This window comes from Lichenostomus cassidix, chromosome Z (assembly GCF_008360975.1).
Source record: "Lichenostomus cassidix isolate B80296 chromosome Z, HeHo_3.0, whole genome shotgun sequence".
Lineage (NCBI taxonomy): Eukaryota > Metazoa > Chordata > Aves > Passeriformes > Meliphagidae > Lichenostomus > Lichenostomus cassidix.
Window position 1 is genome coordinate 50,096,157 of NC_139511.1, and position 17,105 is coordinate 50,113,261.

The following is a 17,105-nucleotide window of genomic DNA, read 5'->3' on the forward strand; positions in this document are numbered from 1 at the left end:
AGACTGGGGGCATGGCGAGTGCTGGGTCCTGCCCTGGGGTCACAACAACCCCAGGCAGTGCCACAGGCTGGGGCAGAGTGGCTGGAAAGCTGCCCAGTGGAAAAGGACCTGGGGGTGCTGGTGACAGCAGCTGAACATGAGCCAGGGTGTGCCCAGGTGGCCAAGAAGGCCAATGGCTTCCTGGCCTGGATCAGCAACTGTGTGGCCAGCAGGAGCAGGGCAGGGGTTGTCCCCCTGTACTGGGTGCTGCTGAGGCCACACCTCAAATCCTGTGTTCAGTCCTGGCCCCCCACTAGGAGGAGGACATTGAGGTGCTGGCAGAAGACCAGAGGTGGCCAGCAAATCTGGTGAAGGTTGTGGAGCACACGAGGAGCAGCTGAGGGAGCTGGGTGGGCTCAGCCTGGAGGAGACTGAGCGGTGACCTTATTGCTCTCTACAAGTACCTGAAAGAAGTTTGCAGCAAGGGAGGGGCGGGGGATCGGCAACCAGCCAACAGGACGAGGGGACGTAGTCTTAAACCGGACCCGGAGAGGTTCGGTTCGACATCAAGAGGGATTCCTTCACAGAAGAGCTGACAGATACTGGCATGGGCTGCCCAGGCAGACGCGAGGGTGACTGCCTCGGGAGGTGTCCAAGGCAGTGGTCCCGCTGACACGGTAACTCCGGGATTACAGCAGCCTCGGGAGGTGTCCAAGGCAGTGGTCCCGCTGACACGGTAACTCCGGGATTACAGCAGCCTCGGGAGGTGTCCAAGGCAGTGGTCCCGCTGACACGGTAACTTCGCGAGTACCGCAGCCTCGGGCGGTGTCCAAGGCAGTGGTCCCGCTGACACGGTAACTCCGCGAGTACCGCAGCCTCGGGAGGTGTCCAAGGCAGTGGTCCCGCTGACACGGTAACTTCGCGAGTACCGCAGCGCTTCCCCAGCCCCACCGCCGCCGGCACCCCGTGACCCGCCGGGGGAGGGGCGCCCCCTGCTGGGCCCGGCGCGGCGCACGCGCGGCCCTGCGCGCAGGTTCTTCCTTCCGGCCGCCATCTCGCTGCGCCCGCGTGTGGATCGCGGCCCCGCGCCCTGCCCGCTGCCTCCAGCCCCGCTCCGGCGCCCCTCCGCCCGCCGAGGTACCGCGGGGACGGCGGGGGGCGGCCAGGAGGGGAGCGTGACGCAGCCGGGGGCGGTGGGTGGCGGCGGTGGTGGTTGGAGGAAGGGTCGGCGGTTACGGGCTGGGCCTGAAGGGAGCTCGGCTGGGCTGGGCTGGGCTGGGCTGGGCTGGGCTGGGCTGGGCGGCCCCGGTGTGAGCGCGTTCCCGGCCCTGTGGCGGGGTGGGGGGCCCGCCTGCTGCGGGGGACCCGTGTGGGCGTGTGCTGAGGCGGGGTTTGCAGAGCCCCCTGTGCCCACTTTCCCCCACCTGTGTTCCCACACCCGCGTGCTCCGGGCTCTCTTATTGTTTCTGCAGATGAAGGAGACCATCATGAACCAGGAGAAGCTGGCCAAGCTGCAGGCCCAAGTGCGCATCGGTGGCAAGGTAGGAGCCGCCTGCCCGGGCTACCGTCGGGATAGCGTGTCCCTGGAAGCATACCGGGCCTGGCAAAAGGGGTCCTCCAGAGGGGTGTGGGGAGCAGCCGTACGTACTCTCAGGTTCTCCGGACCGTCCTCAAGGGAAGCTGTGCTGCTCCAGGGCTCTCGGGAGTCAGTTCTATAGGTGCAATATGTAGTAGATGAATCTCCAGCCATTTGTCTTTGTGTATGTTATGTTTTAGCAGACTTAGTATTTTATATTAGAGCGAATGAGAGTTTCGTTATCAACGAGGTCAAGTGCAAGGTGCTGCACCTGGGTCAGGGTAGTCCCTGGTATCAGTCCAGGCTGGGCATTAACAGATCGAGAGCTGCCCGGCCAAGGACCTGGGGGTGCTGGTGGGTGAGAGCCTGGATATGACCCAGCCGTGTGCACTCACAGCTCAGAAAGCTAAGCCTGTCCTGGGCTGCATCCAAAGCAGTGTGGGCAGCAGGACCAGGGAAGGAATTCTTCCCCTCTGCTCTGCTCTGCTGAGACCCCACCTGCAGTGCTGTGTCCAGCTCTGGGGTCCTAGCACAGGAAGGACATGGACCTGCTGGAGTGAGTCCAGAGAAGGGACAGTGACTTGACCAGAGGGATTGAGCTTTTTGCCTGTCAGAAAACTCAGAGAGAACTGGGACGATTCAGCTTGCAAAAGAGGAAGCTTTGGGGTAACCTAATTGTGGCCCTGCAGTATCTGAAGGAGCCTGCAAAGATGCATAGGATCTTTGTGTAGGAGAGATGTTTCAAGACTGTTTACAAGCACATGTAGTGACAGGACAAGGGGGAATGGGTTTAACTTGAAAGTAGGTCTAGACTGGATATTAGGATAAAATTCTTTACTGTGAGGCTGGTCAGGCACTGGAACAGGTTGCCCAGAGAAGCTGTGGATGCCCCATCCCTGGGCATTTCAGAGCTGGGTTGGATGGGACTGAGCAGCCTGGTCTAGTTAAAGGTATCCTTGCCCTGTGTCAGGAGGGTTGGAACTAGGTGATCTTTGTAGTCCCTTTCCAGGCATTCCATGATAATTGTATAGGCTTTAGGATACAATTTAGGAAATGTGGGGGATTTGAAGTGAGTAGACCTTACATCAAGTGAGCTTGGGTATAGTTTCCATAACAGATTGTAGAGGCTTATATTACAGACTTTTCAGAAATTTATAGGGTGTTCAAGGCAGTTTTTTATCTCTCTGCACAAAGTTGGAAATTCTGTACTAGTCATACTTCTGTAACTGTAGACTAATATAATCAGAGCAGCTTTTTATTTTGTTACATCTGAGTATACGTAGCTGTGTGTTTACTTATAATTTGAGGAAAGTATGTTTAATACAGTCACGTGGCAGTAAACATTTTAATTACAGTGTCAGTCTTAATTCAGGAATTTGTCAGTAATCTTTTGTACCTGAGGGAGTGTACACAATGTTCTAGAATACAACTTATTCAATAGAAATGTTGCTGACAGTTTCCAGGAGCTTTAATTCCTCTGTCAATGTTTTTTTGGTTTTTTTCATTTTTGGCCAGTAGCTGAAGATTTAGGCAGCTTTAAATCAGGGTTTATGTAGTAATTAACTGCCTTGGTGATTTTTGCATGTTCTTTGTATGTGTTACTGGTTAATTAGAGAACCCTTGTATTATATTGCTGATGGTGTGCATGTTAACCAGTGTGTGTTTATTGACTATAGAGGCTCTTAATATTTGTCATGTAAGAGCATGCATTCACGTTACAGCTCTTGCAGTTTGCTGGTCAATATAGGGCTTTTAGAGATATTAAGCAAAGCTGGGAAGGGCAATTTAGTTTTAAAATTGACCTGTGAAATACTTGGAATGCTTGAACTTGCCTTTAAATTTTTTTTTTAATATATAATGAGAAATTATTCCTGGGATTCTTCATGGCATTGTTGCCATGTAAGTTGAGATGGGTGTGGAGGAGGTGCATATTCCCACATATCCCTTGAGTCAAGACATCATGTTCTGAAATTTACTGAGAGCTCTTTGTCCAGAGGGACTTAGCATATACCTTATCTAGTTCAATTCTTGGGGAAACAAGGCACTAAAATGAAGCATTTGTATTATTTTTAGTTGCTTCCAAACCACTGTGTGTGCATTAGCAGGGAATGAATATCAAACTTTCTAGACAAAAACCTAAACCTTTGAGCAGTAGTCTTCCAAGTGTTAGTTTCATGTGAATTTGTCATTAATGTTCCTCATTGTTGGCAACAGAACTATGTTAGAGTTGTTAATGTGCAACCAACTTTGTAACTTCTGACAGTAAACTGAAAGGGAATTGCAGCTATTTATATGGCGAGGCAGCAACACATTCTCTTATTACTAGCATGTGGCACATGAGCAGCTGGAATAGGAGGACTTACATTAGTAGTTACATTACATCAAAAAGGAGCTTAGTTTCACTTACAGACATTTTATGTAATACTTTCCTGAGCCCTTATGATTGTGCAAGGAAGTACAGAGTGACATTTTGTGCTTTTTCATGGAAATAGGTATCTTCTAATGTGGGACATTTCCTTCCCTGGAGAAATCTAGAGCTCTGGGTGTGTAGGGGAACTTAATCTTTGCTTGCTTGTTTTCTAAACAGGGTTGGTCCAGAACCAACCCTGTAGAAATATTTTTTAAAATGTATTTATAAAATACTTTGGAAAAATAAGTGTTCTTCAAATATGCAAGTCCATCAAATGAGAGATGGCTATTTAGAATGAAAATGTAGTATTTCGAGTTTTCTCATATTCATTTGTTAATGATGTGTTCATAGCTTTATGGCCTCTCACTATTACCAAAACTAGGCTATAATTTAAGAAAGATGATCTAAGGAAAAGCTAATAACCTTTGGAAATGCTTAAAACTGTTCATTTTTCAGTTTTGTGTCTGTGATAACTTTGGTTAATAAGGTTAGATTTGCAGTTTCTCTTTTGCTGCAGTAAACAGTGAAATTTGTGGAATAAATATTCTCTGATACATTTATTCGTAAAATCTTAGACTATCTCAGACACGTGCAAATCTTGCCTTAGTACAAGAGAAAGACTGGTGCACTGCAGTTGGGCATCAGGGTTGCATGCACTGAAACACAGGAGCAGAACTCTGTATGTAAAGTTGATATGTAGATGTTGTAAAGTAGTTATACATCTCTGAGAATCAGAGTCTGTGAGAACTACATTCGTTTTAACTTGTGGGTTTTGGTTTGTTTGTTTTTTTTTTTTTTGCAAAGGGTACTGCCCGCAGAAAGAAGAAGGTTGTTCACAGAACAGCTACAGCAGATGATAAAAAACTTCAGTTTTCATTGAAGAAACTGGGAGTCAACAATATTTCTGGAATTGAAGAGGTAATTGCTTCAAAGGAAAAAATTATTTCTATATATAAATAGAAAAAGTACTAAAATAAATTTTCTGGTCAGTAACATATGTCTTAAACTTGTCTGTAAATTTTTAGTGGGTCTTCGTGGAGCTTTAGGAACTTCAGTTTCCTGTTAAGTTGAAAAATCCTGCTGAACTGCTTAAAATACTGGATTTTTTTTTTTTCTTGCAGGTAAACATGTTTACTAATCAAGGAACAGTCATTCACTTCAATAACCCAAAAGTTCAGGCTTCTCTGGCTGCTAACACTTTCACTATCACCGGCCATGCTGAGACAAAGCAGCTGACAGAAATGCTGCCTAGCATCCTAAACCAGCTCGGAGCTGACAGTCTGACCAGCCTCAGGAGATTGGCAGAAGCCCTACCCAAGCAATGTAAGTTGAAACTTGAATGTGTTTCATGCTAGCAGCTGACATGAGGCTTATTTGTGTAGCAGCAGTAACATTCTGTACACTCTTGTTGTCTGTAAGCATGTTACAAAATGCTTATAAAGAAATTAAACTCTTTAAAATCAGTTTTATTTATAGCTCAAAGCCAATGGCAAGTATGACTCAGTAAGGCAAAGTCACGAGTTAGCATCTCTTGTAGCTCGGCTAGCACTGGAAAACTGTAGCTAGATGTGATTTTCAGGTAGTTTCCTTCTGGATGAGGCTGCCATATTTTGACATACCTTGTTCATTAAGGCTAGGTAGATGAATTACTTCTTAAGAGTTATGTTTTAGAGAAAGATAATCTTGGAATATATATCTTTTGACTTTGAGTGGAAACATAATGGAAACATAAGTAATAAGGAAAGGGACTTAAAAGATATCTTGCAATTGCTTTTCTCCCTCACAAGTGTGGTGAAGGTATTTATCATGTGGTCTTTTTGATAACTAGGAAGGAATTACAGGGTATTTATAGGGAAGTACAGTATAACTTCAGTATGTGTAGAACAGTGTAGAGAGCAGGACTGACATGAGCATTAAGCTAGATACACCAACTTTGTATTCCATCTTTAAAATAGTAAAAAACCATGAACGTTTGTTTCTTCTAAAACTGGGAAAAGTTGAGGAGGGACTTAAGGATGTAGTGTTTGAAAAAGATGCTGCTGATACATGATGAGAATTGGGAGTGAAAGACTTTCTGGCACTGGGAATGTTCGTTGTGTGTCCTGTGTGTACAGTCTTCTTATTTTCTGAAATACCTTAAGCTTGTTCCTTTCAAGATACAGAACAGCCTAAACATGGAAAAAATGGAACAATAGCATTGGGTCCAGTTTTTGGTAGTTGTAACTTGATTGATGATTTTTTTTTTTTTTAAATTTCTCTGCTTTGTTGCCCACAAAGCAGCCTCTATTTATATTCAAAAAGGTGATGATAGTTCCCTCCTGTCAACTTCCCACTGAAAAAAATTCTGCTAGAAGTAGTCTTCAGGATGTGGGGTTCTTTATCACGGTTCTCAAATCCTTTCTTCCTAATGTCACCTGCGTGACTTCCTTGTGATAATAGTAGGGCGTGAAAGAAAAAGGTACTTGAAGGATTTAGAATGATCACCGAAGTTCTCTCTTCTCTTAACAGTGTGGTTATTTTATAAGCTAAATTGTGTCGTTTTAGAAAGAGGGAAGCTTGTTTGAAGTGATTGCTTTTATGATCTGGTAAATGGCTGTTTCTTTCCACTAAGAGTGGATGCCAGACTAGTTGCACAAAACTTTCTATTCAGTATTGTCAGCTAGATTTGGAAGCCTAATGTCAACGAGTGAAGGACCTATGATGGTTGCAGGTGCTAAAGTAAAGTCTAGACTGGTCTTGGGGATGAGAGAGAATGCAGGTAATTCAGGAGGAAATAACACAGTTTGCTTTTAAAATGTTGTTTTTAACATTAAGATGCACTTAAGCTTTAACAACCTTCTGCTGCTTAAAAAAACAAATGAAGGTTAGTGATGTCCTTGTCCCAAGCCCTTTCAGAATAAAGTTTATTCATTCTTTAGTTCTGGCTCTCTAGAAATTAATGTACAGGTCGAGTAAGAACCCATCATTTTCCTCATGCTTTTCTTGAAAACTGAGGATTAATTAGAGTAAAACTGAGATAGTAGAGTGTGGGAGACACCTTACCCTTGATAGTAAGCTAAGAATAGTTGTAGAGTAGTGGCACAGGCACCCAGACACCTGAGGTATCTATACTTAGCATTAATACTGCTGCCCAGTTCAGCAGGTGCTCACTGGTCTGCTACAGTGGTGATGGTTAAGTCTCACTTCCTCTGTCAAATACAATGGAAATGGTTAAAGAAATTACTGAGTCAGCAAACAAGTGGACCAGAACGCTAGGTCACCTCAGCCACCTGAGGAGTAAAGTTGTGCATCCAGTTCTATATTTCTCTGACTTTGCCAGGGAATAGTAATATCTTTTAAGTACTTGTTCTAGTTGTGTGTCTTCTTGCAACTTTACAATTACACCTCAGTGTAGGTGGATACATTTCAGTTTTCTTTGGATGTGTAGGATAATGAGATCCTTTCCATTCCTTAAAACTTGATGGTGTAAATATGTAGATTTAAGAGCCGTGTGGTAGTCCACAAACAAACCTACTCGTAGGAAAAACTGGTAAAATCAGTCTCTGCCTTTGTATTTGAAAATTATTATCATGCAGGGCACTTAGTGTATCTAGATACAAGATACTGACTAGTAAGCTGTTTAGCATGTGTCTTCTAATTTCACCGCTACGCTGTTTGAGCATTATCAGTAAAAAATGAAATGTGAAATTCCTACATTAGATGAAGATTTTTATTCACAGAACTGGAAAAAGCATTGCAGCTTAGCTCAGAATCTGTGATAATGTTTTCAAAAACACAAAGCTAAAGAATAAATCAACATCACTGTGGTGAGCATGAATTAAGCTTTTGAATGACTTGCTCTTGCAGCTGTGGATGGAAAAGCACCACTTGCTACTGGTGAAGATGATGATGATGAAGTTCCAGGTAAGAGCAAGCATGCTGTGGAGGAAAATGAAGTGAATTTCTATGGGCAGATTATTTCATTAATTTCAGATACCATGAGAGACGTAGCAGTTTGAGCTAGCATTTTGATTCTGTGTTGAAGTAATAGCTATGACTAAGATCATTACTTAATATTCCATAAGAAGCTACCTTGTCAGAATGACTTTCCCCAGTTGTGGTTATAGTGAAGTTAATGCTTTTAGAATAGTGCTTTGTAATGAACCGTCCAAAATTTCCCTGGTTGAGCAAGGAGAATGAGCCTTGAAGTTCATAAATACTATTTGGTCTGTGTTCTACAAGCTGAAAGTTTTTATCATGTAAAAACTTTATATGAAGTAGAACTTTGGAAAAAATTTCAAACCTAAAATGTTTGGCAAAGGGGAAGTGGGTCAAACTTTAATTCCAGCAATCTTCTCTTCCTAGATCTTGTTGAAAACTTCGATGAAGCTTCGAAGAATGAGGCAAACTGAACTGTCATCTCCTGAATAAAATTAAAACTTGAAAAAGCTACATGGAGCTGCTATTTTATATTGTGACTGCCTTGATTTTTTTTTTCCTGATGAGATCTCAAGATCTGTGATATTTGGAAACTCCTTGAATCTGCAGCTCTTTAGTTACTGCTTGTACACAATATTATTTTTGTGGCCTGATTGAACAAACCTATGCTTTTAAATAAGTCAGATTGCTAACAAATTTCTGCCTAGACACATTTTTGAGTAACTTGTATACAAGCAAACACTCATCTTTAATGAATTTTGGCATACAATAAAAATATAAAAGAAAGTGTGTGGTGTGACTTTTTCTCAGAAAAGCAGGGAAAAAAGTGGCCCTGAATATTAAACAATCTCAAAAGGTTTTGCTTTTCTGCAGAGCATCTTCCTTTTGCTGTGTTAAAGGCTGGCTCCTGAAAAAAAAGTTCTCTGCATAATGAAACATTTTGGACTTAATTGGTCAATTTCTGGTGTTTGCACGTTAGAGGTAGGTAAGGTATAAGTCACTTTGTAACCTCCTGAATTTAAGAAATAGAATTATATTTTAGCAGCAGTTGTGGATGGCTTAGTATAAAACATGCAAGTTCAGGAAGAACTTACCAACTGCTTGTTCCTGTTCTTCATGGCCTTGGGGAGCTATATGTGAGTGTTACATATTTATCTTCAACGAGTGTTCTAATAGGTATTTGCTGGGCATAACTGTTAATGGGTTAAACAATACTTCCACATTTTAATTTTACATACATGAAACCATCAGTTATGTGGAGGAATGAAGTATAGAAAGGGGGAAAAGTCTTAATAGAACAGGTAGTGGCTCTTAATTATTAAGTCGGTATTTACCAGCTTCAGATCTATCAAGTAATGATTTGAATGTTTCAGGGATATGTAATTTTTATTGCTTTTTGGGTTTTTTGTTGTGTTTGAGAGAAAAAGTTAACATTTTAGGGCACAAGCTTTTCAAATTCCATCCTGACTTTTATATAGGTAGAGTTTTGGGGGGTGAGAGCTAAATTTCATGTTTGTGAGTCATTGATGTTAATGATAGATAGAACACCTGCAAAACAGAAGGTAAGCTAGGATGGAAGAGTACTCAGCTACTGGCCTTCTAAGGTTGTTTCTAGAGCACATACTCCAGGAAGTATAGATTCACCATGACTTGTGGAGGATAAAATTCAGAGTAAGACTTCACTGTAGCCATAGAAAAGCTCTCCATCTGCCTGGGAAAAGGTGGGTCTCTGTCTGACTTGCTAAGCATGTTTGTCATGGTGTAACTCATTGCTGTTGGGAAACAGCAGAGGAACTTGTTCAAGCCCTAAAACTGTGGTGTGAGGTAAGACTGATGACATGGCTGAAGTCAGGTGCAGAAACTTAGAGTAACAATTTCAGAACACTTGTCTTGGTTTACAAGTATTTTATCAGTAAACTACACTTGTAGCATTGAATTAGCTGAAAAAGTGCATTTATTGAACCATAGATATAAGGTAGAAAAATTAGGCCTTTGTGAATTTAAGTTTTGAAATGAGGATGGTGAATGTAATTGCTTTGCATAAGGTAAAAACCAAATTCTGCAAAGCAGTTTGCCAGACGTCCTGTGACCTGTTCAATCAGTAAATGACTTGCTGGGTTTTTACCAATGTGTTATCTGTTCCATGATTCAGATATGCTAGTCCTTATAAATACTTTCTTTAAGCCATTGTAGCCCTTGTTTATGAAATACTTTCTACTGGTTTCTCTCTTAGGACTTAACTTCATTCCTGGCTTGGTTCTTAAAAAGTGAGAACCTTACTAAAGCAGTGTCTTTGAAGTGCAAAGTAAGGCTAATCTAGAGATAAACAGCCATGTGACATGCCTGTGGAGGTGTGTGTGCAAGGTATGCTCCCAGTACACTCCCAGTCAGGAAATACTGGCATAATCTAGATCTCCAGACTAGGACTGAAGGTAAAGGTACGAACAAAATGTGTTCTTGACTATAGCAAAATCTAAATGGAAGTACCTGTCTTGTAAGGTTATAGTAGTCTTCATGATTAACTTAAATATTCAATCCTGGACTCAACACTCTGATTATTTTCTCTTGGTAAGGAGTTTGGTTATGGTTTTCCTAATCTGTCATTAACTGCTAGAAACAGAATAGTTACGTTTTTTTTTTCATTACATTAAACTTCTGTGTAACCATACTGTAATTATGCCATTACGGATTTGTATGTGTAGTTTTACTCAAGGAAAGTGGCTCTGTATCTCCATTCCAAATATTTTGGAAAATGGAGAAATGAAAACATATCTGTGTTTCTACTGAGCTTTTTATTTTTAAAAAGCTAAGGGAATGTTCAGGTTCAGTTACATTAAGCTCTGAAAAGACTTGACTCAATGCAGTGGTGGGTTCTAGTGAGATTTTTTCATAATGTTTGAAACAGATTTTTAGAAATATTTTCATAATTGTTTATCTTATGCTTTAACGGATTTGCAGTGTTAAAATTAATATATTCTGAAATAAAAAACCAAACAGCACTTCTGGGAGATGGTGAAGCTGTGTGTTTTATTAAGCTAGTGGTGTACGTATGAAAAGCTTCTAACGATGGTTCTAAGGGATGGTTTTGAAGCTCTAGAAGCCACCTTGCATTATTACATATTTGTCATTATTAAAGTTTTGTGAGTCTGTGGTTGTGTCTCTAAGGACAAGTAACCAGTGAGATTTTCACATAAATTGTAGTACACATTTAACATATATGATGAAGAACATTTGGTTTAAAATGTTCACAGCTTGATACTTCAAATGCCAAATTAATGCTTATGTATCTTATTATACTGATTTGCCTAGAGTGTGGGGGAAATTCATTGTAGTTGCCACCTCTCTGAAATTTTGTGTGGATACTGTGTTTTGTGGGTGAAACACCATATAGACACTTTTCCTAAGCTGTCTGCTGTTGATGCCTTAAATTGCTAGGAAAAATTTAGATGCAGACACACAATATGGGATAGGGGTTTTACCTTGGTTTAATAGGATCCCACATGCGCACTGACGAACAAGCAAGCCCAAAGGCCAGCCAAAAAGCCCCAAAAGCCAAAAAGCCAAAAGCCCCCGACGGTATCTCCCGTATACAATTTATAGACAGCCTAGATTAGAATACCTATCTAAAAGTCTCCAATAAGAAGTTTAGCAAATGAAGTAACTGCCCCCTTATTAAAATTGCCCCCCCCCCCAAAAGATGGCTACTTAGTTTACAAAAAACATGTCTCAGTGATGGGGGCTCTGTTCAAGGTTGTGTGTCATGCTTTTGAGATTGTGGGGATGTTTTGTCTTCCCAAAGGATTCTGAGCAGGGCAAGGGGTACTAGGGTGATAGAATGTAGGGTTAAGATACAGGGAGTAAAAGTACAGGAACGGGGAAGGGTAAAAGGTTATATATAAAGGATATAAAGAGAGTATAAAAGTAAAATAAAAAAATACAACAAACCCATCAGGCATCACTGTATCTGCTGACAACCTAAATGTCATGTAATGGTACAGTTGGAATAACAAACTATTCTCTCCTTTAAATGTGAGAATAGATTTGAACAAGTTAAGAGACTGGAGACTTAATATTCAACAGAGTTATAGGGAAGTCCATGTTGGTGATGACTAGGTTACAGCCTTAACTGACTGGCAAGATGGTGGTATATGTAAAGAGGAGAGATTTCTAAGCTAGGTATTTTAAAATTTTAATAAGAACTCAACATGTCTTTTACTTAACTAATACATGCAATGTGGCTTCTAACTTTTCTAAGCTATTCCTCGTTCCTTTTCTGTCATTTCAGCCACATCTAGCAATCTGTGAGAGTTGCTGAAAATACTTTCTACTGGATATGATAGTTTAAAGATCCTGACCAGTAACAGAGATGACACTCTGAGAGGAAGACTTATTTTACAAAAAAAGGAGCTGACAGTGCAGCAGAGCCAAGCTTACTTAGCTTAGGTGAACTGTGTAGTATGAGGGAGAACCATGATTAGTTTGTGAGTTGAACTCAGTAACTTTAACAATGGATGAAGAGTGGATGCATAGGAAGCTCTGAGAATCAGGAATATAACTATTTCTGTATATTCTAATTGACTTTAAGCTGTGGTTTCTTGGTAACATGGTACCTACAGTCTCATCATGAAAATTTTAACTGCTCTGTTAACATTCTGCTTTCATGCATGGATTATCATTATAAAATAATGTTACTGACTGGAAGGAAGATAGTTTATGTAATACTGCTACTGTACTGTCTTGTTATAATCTCCTTTTGTAAGAGATTTAACAGGTGTAACTTAGATTGCCTTTACATTGCACTGAAGGTATCCTGGTAGCAAAAAAACCCCAACATTCTAACAATGTTTGTGTAGTGCAGGGATTAGTAATACTTTAACAGATGAGTTACAGCCCAACATTTTGCTCGTGAATCCAAACAAATCAGAACAACTGTTGAACAATTAGTGTTGTAATGGTATAGGCACCGGTGATTATAGTGTGTGTCTATAATTTTTTACGTGGGTGGAAGGCAGAATTTTAGGATATTTTATTGCTATTTAGATTGGTTGAAGGTCAGTTTGATCAAGCAAAAGCTTTTGGTTTCGATATGTGACAACCAAGATTTGCAGCACATCTCACACAGGGATTTGATGTGCACTGTAGAATATGGGCAGATAAATGTGGAAGTATCTGCTGCACTTGAAATCCTTATTCTGCAATTCTGTCGAACAGTTGAACAGTGTTTTTTTGTTTCTGGAAAAATGTAGTTGTGGGTTGTATCCTACTCCAAATTTTTAGCATGCACCTGGAGTTAAGTATAAGTTGTAACTGAGTTAATAATGTCTATCAAGCTTGTGCTGGAGTCTCAAAAATTTCAGCCTTGTACACCTGATCAAGTATCCACCAATAACTTACGGCAAGTGTTTGCCCCTGCATGTTTTCACTGAGTTAAAAATGATGCAATAAGGCGAGGTTTGAAGTTGTTGAAAGTATATACTGAAACAGAAGGAGCTGTGGGTTTAGACCACAGCTCCAGGGTCTGTGACTTGCCCTGCTCTTCTTTCCTGTTATTTCCTGTACCTGCATCAGGCAAATGCAGATGTAACTGAGTAGAACTTGACAGTCAGATCCCTAGCTTCTTCTGAGCTGCAGTTTTGTGATGGATTTCTAGGAACTGTATGTAAGCAAGACTACTACCACCTTTAAGAATCCAACTGAGATGTGGGAGGGCTTCTTGCCCTCTTGTAACTGTAGGAAGAAAGATAATAAGATGGTTGGGGGTGCCAAAATCTATGTCAGCTGTGTGACATTGGTGTTTGACATGACATCTGTGGTATTGCATAATGTGACTGGTAGTCACAGTACAGTAGAATGGTGTTAAAATGTATGTGGTGATTAATACATTCCTTGTCTCTTCAGTATTGCTGCCTCTGCAGGACCAGGAGGAATCAAAAGTTATTAAAGATAATGCCTCATTGGAGCCACGTAGGTGGGTAACGTAGCTAAGATGCACAGTGAGCAGACTTGAGTGGTTAGGAACTATTTTTACAATACTTATAATGAAGAACTACATCTTTAAGATGTCTGCATTTGTGTTGATTTCTGACATTGTTTAGCTTCACCTGTACAGGTCAACTCATTTTGTTGTGTTACAGTAGGGGCATTCGTCTGCTCCTGCCAGGCATAAGACTTATGTAAACATATGGTGAGAGACAGCTACTGGCTCAAGGCTCCTGATCCTGTTAAGGTACTGTGAACATGAGTGTTTGTAGGATTCAAACCTAAAATAAAAATGAGATGAAGTGAAAAAAAATGAACCATTGTGTCAGCAGAGTGGCAGGCTTATTGATTTGAGGTGTCCATTACAAGTTTTTGTCCCAGGGACAGTTGGTATCCAAAGCAGCAGGGAGGAGTTAATTTGATAATTCATTTATTTCCCTCCTGGCTGTGTTGCACCAGTTAGTGTTAGGAATCAGTAGACAGTACAGTTCTTTCTATTTTAGGGAAGTTCCTAAACAGTGTGGAACCAGCACAGCCAGCTCATGCAGCTGGGGTTTGCCTTTAGCATATGTTGGGGGCAGCATTTGGATAAACAATCCCCATGTACATCTGCAGCATTTCATGCTCCAGTAATTACTGCCCGGGGGTGATGTTCTTTAAGATTTTTTTGTGGGGTGGTGTGTGTATGTGTGTTGTTTTTACTGTTTAGAAGCTAGAGTAGCTTACAGGTCTCAGGATTCACTGAGTCATCATCTTCCACCAGCATACAAAATTCAGACTTGCTTAGATGTGACCTTGTGCACATATACACTGGTGTCGAGGCTGACCTCTGTCAGGAACTGTATTCTAGATGGATTGTCATTCTGCTTTAGTGTGTCAGCCCTTGCATTTGTACAGCAGACCCTTTACTCTCATTATATTTGTTCCTCATATTTTAGCATTGTCCTATTTTGATAAATTGTACCTTGAAATTTAGGTGATTATTTATTTCAAAACCCATTGGTATTTTTACTCCTGATTATGTCCCACCTTGATAACGCTGGTTGCATCAGGATATACAGCATATTTGACAGACAAACTATGTATGTAGGATGTAAATGAAATTAAATTCCAGTGGGGATGTAAGGCTTCAAAGATAAACCAATATATTTTTCTGGGATGCTGTGGACCTTCTTGAAACCATGTTTTATGTGAAAAATCATAATGCTTATAAACAAATCATAATGCTTATAAACATAATGCTTATAAACAAAAGCCTTTTTGGAGGCAATGGCAGTGTTGTTATGCCTGTGATCTTACCCTGTATTTGGGATAGACATTATACCATGGTTGCAGAGTGGATGAGCGAGCTACTTTTATGATGTATTTTCACAAACAACTGTGTGTTAAATCCCTTAGGCTGTAACATTTAAGACAGTCTAGGTGTAGCCTAGGGGTTACAAAAGTGGGGTGGAGGGACCTATGTGGTTTAGCTAAAGCTTGCCTATTTTTCCATGGTACTAGAAGCCTGAGTAAGTTCTGGCATACCAAATTTGCCCCCAGACTGCATATTATTCAGTGTCCTTTAGCTGACAATAATGCACTAAGGTTGAGTCCAGCCATTGGATGGTATGATACGTCCTCCTAAAATGCTTGGCAGTGATACATACTAGAACTGGTGTGAACGTGATGCTGTTCTGTAAGCTCTAGTTTCTATTTATGGAATAGAAACGCTGATGTGCTAGAAAAATTTGTAGGCTGTGAAAAGCATGTGATGTGGCTGTATTTGCTATGCTTTGATTTCAGTGCTAAAAAAAAGCATGTACAGTTGATTTACATAATGAATCAAAACAATATCTCCCACAATGCAGGTCAGGATTTTTTTTTCAGAGGATTATTTAGGGATTACTTAGGTTTGTTCTTGCAGGAAAAGGATGAGCTGTACAGTGCAGTCCCACAGCTGTAATCCACCTTGTTGCTGTGTCCAGTTTACATCTGCCTTTCTGTTGGGCTCTGCAATCTTCCCTGCTGATTTCTGCGTACATGGTTGGCCTCATCACTGCTCATCTGCTGAAGACTGACTGACATGCTTTACAGTCCTGTATGCCTGGAGAGTTGCTAGCCTAATTTGGTGACAAATAACCCTCAACTGAAAGATCTATTCAGACGTAATTCCTAGGACTAACCCCATACAATATCTTGATCTTTAAAGTTCCAAGTGACTGGATTCCTAATTCACCCAGTTATACATTCATTGCCAGATGGAGCAGTGTACTTCCTGAAAGCATTATGTGCTGCACAGCAGGAGGTGCATGCAAGCGGAACTGCTATAACAATACTAATGATGATCATTCTAGTGATGGGTAGTGTCTGCACTCCAGTGATTTATACTGTTGTTATAAAGGAAAAAAGTCTGGTCCACAGTGTTCAGGAAAAACTGCTGGAATGTCCCTGACATCAGCTTACTAGTTAAAAATGCAGAACATATTTGAGGCTATCATCTCAGTAAATACAGTTGTTCTTTTATTTTTTTCCTATCCCTTATTCCTTCCAGTTTCATGAGAGTATAGAGTTACATCTGGTTGATGCTAGGGGTAGGCTAGAGCTGTGAATGTGAACTGCTTAGCCAAAACAGGTCACCTAAAATTAGGATAAACTTTCATGGTTGCTCTACTTCTGACATTTGTTGTTGCACGTAGTGTTATAAAACAGTTGTGGAAAATGAGTAATTGTTCTGGCATTAGTTTATGGCTATTTCTTCAGGCTGTGAGCTAAGCATCATCATCAGGGTTTAAAGAAGCGAGATTCAAGATTGCATAAAGGTAGATTGTAGGACCAAGGCACAGTGAAGTTGGTCTGGAAATTCAAAAGTGGTACATGCTGTAAGTAAAAGTTTGTCTCATGTTGTTTCTCAGTTGAGTAGAAGTAAGATTCAGTGGCTGATTTTCATTGTGGAGTTGTGGAGCATTATTTCTTACTGCAGGAATACCACTGGGTTACCAACTGCTGTATTCTCTTGGGGGGGAAAAAAAAAAAGCGCATGGGGCACTTCCATCATGGCCCTGGGACAGAATTTGCCTCTAGTGCCACAGTGGGGAGCTGTGATCATCTCGCTTGGATCATGGAAAAGGTGGAGAGCAGAGGCCCCATCTTTCATCAGTTGGCTCCCCGCTGTGGGCACCTGCTCTCTGTGTGGCATAAGGAAGTGTAGGATACAGACTTTTTTTTTTTTAATACCAAGGAAAAGCCCACAGGAGGGCCAAA

At 41.1% G+C, this 17,105-nt stretch overlaps 1 protein-coding gene across 1 annotated transcript; it reads left to right on the forward strand.

The window, feature by feature from the left end:
- The first annotated feature begins 958 nt into the window (after positions 1-958).
- On the forward strand, positions 959-8,669 carry BTF3 (basic transcription factor 3). Its single transcript, XM_085041989.1, has 6 exons — positions 959-1,116; positions 1,452-1,520; positions 4,770-4,883; positions 5,087-5,288; positions 7,812-7,868; positions 8,310-8,669. The coding sequence occupies exons 2-6, from the start codon at positions 1,452-1,454 to the stop codon at positions 8,354-8,356; spliced, it is 489 nt and encodes a 162-aa protein (XP_084898115.1). The 5' UTR covers positions 959-1,116; the 3' UTR covers positions 8,357-8,669.
- The last annotated feature ends 8,436 nt before the right edge of the window (positions 8,670-17,105 follow it).

Excerpts from the sequence above, each read along its gene's own strand:
- BTF3 (XM_085041989.1), top strand. The coding sequence starts at position 1,452 with ATGAAGGAGACCATCATGAACCAGGAGAAGCTGGCCAAGCTGCAGGCC. Across the intron at positions 1,521-4,769 it reads AAGTGCGCATCGGTGGCAAG|GGTACTGCCCGCAGAAAGAA; the intron begins GTAGGAGCCGCC and ends TTTTTTGCAAAG. Across the intron at positions 7,869-8,309 it reads TGATGATGATGAAGTTCCAG|ATCTTGTTGAAAACTTCGAT; the intron begins GTAAGAGCAAGC and ends TTCTCTTCCTAG.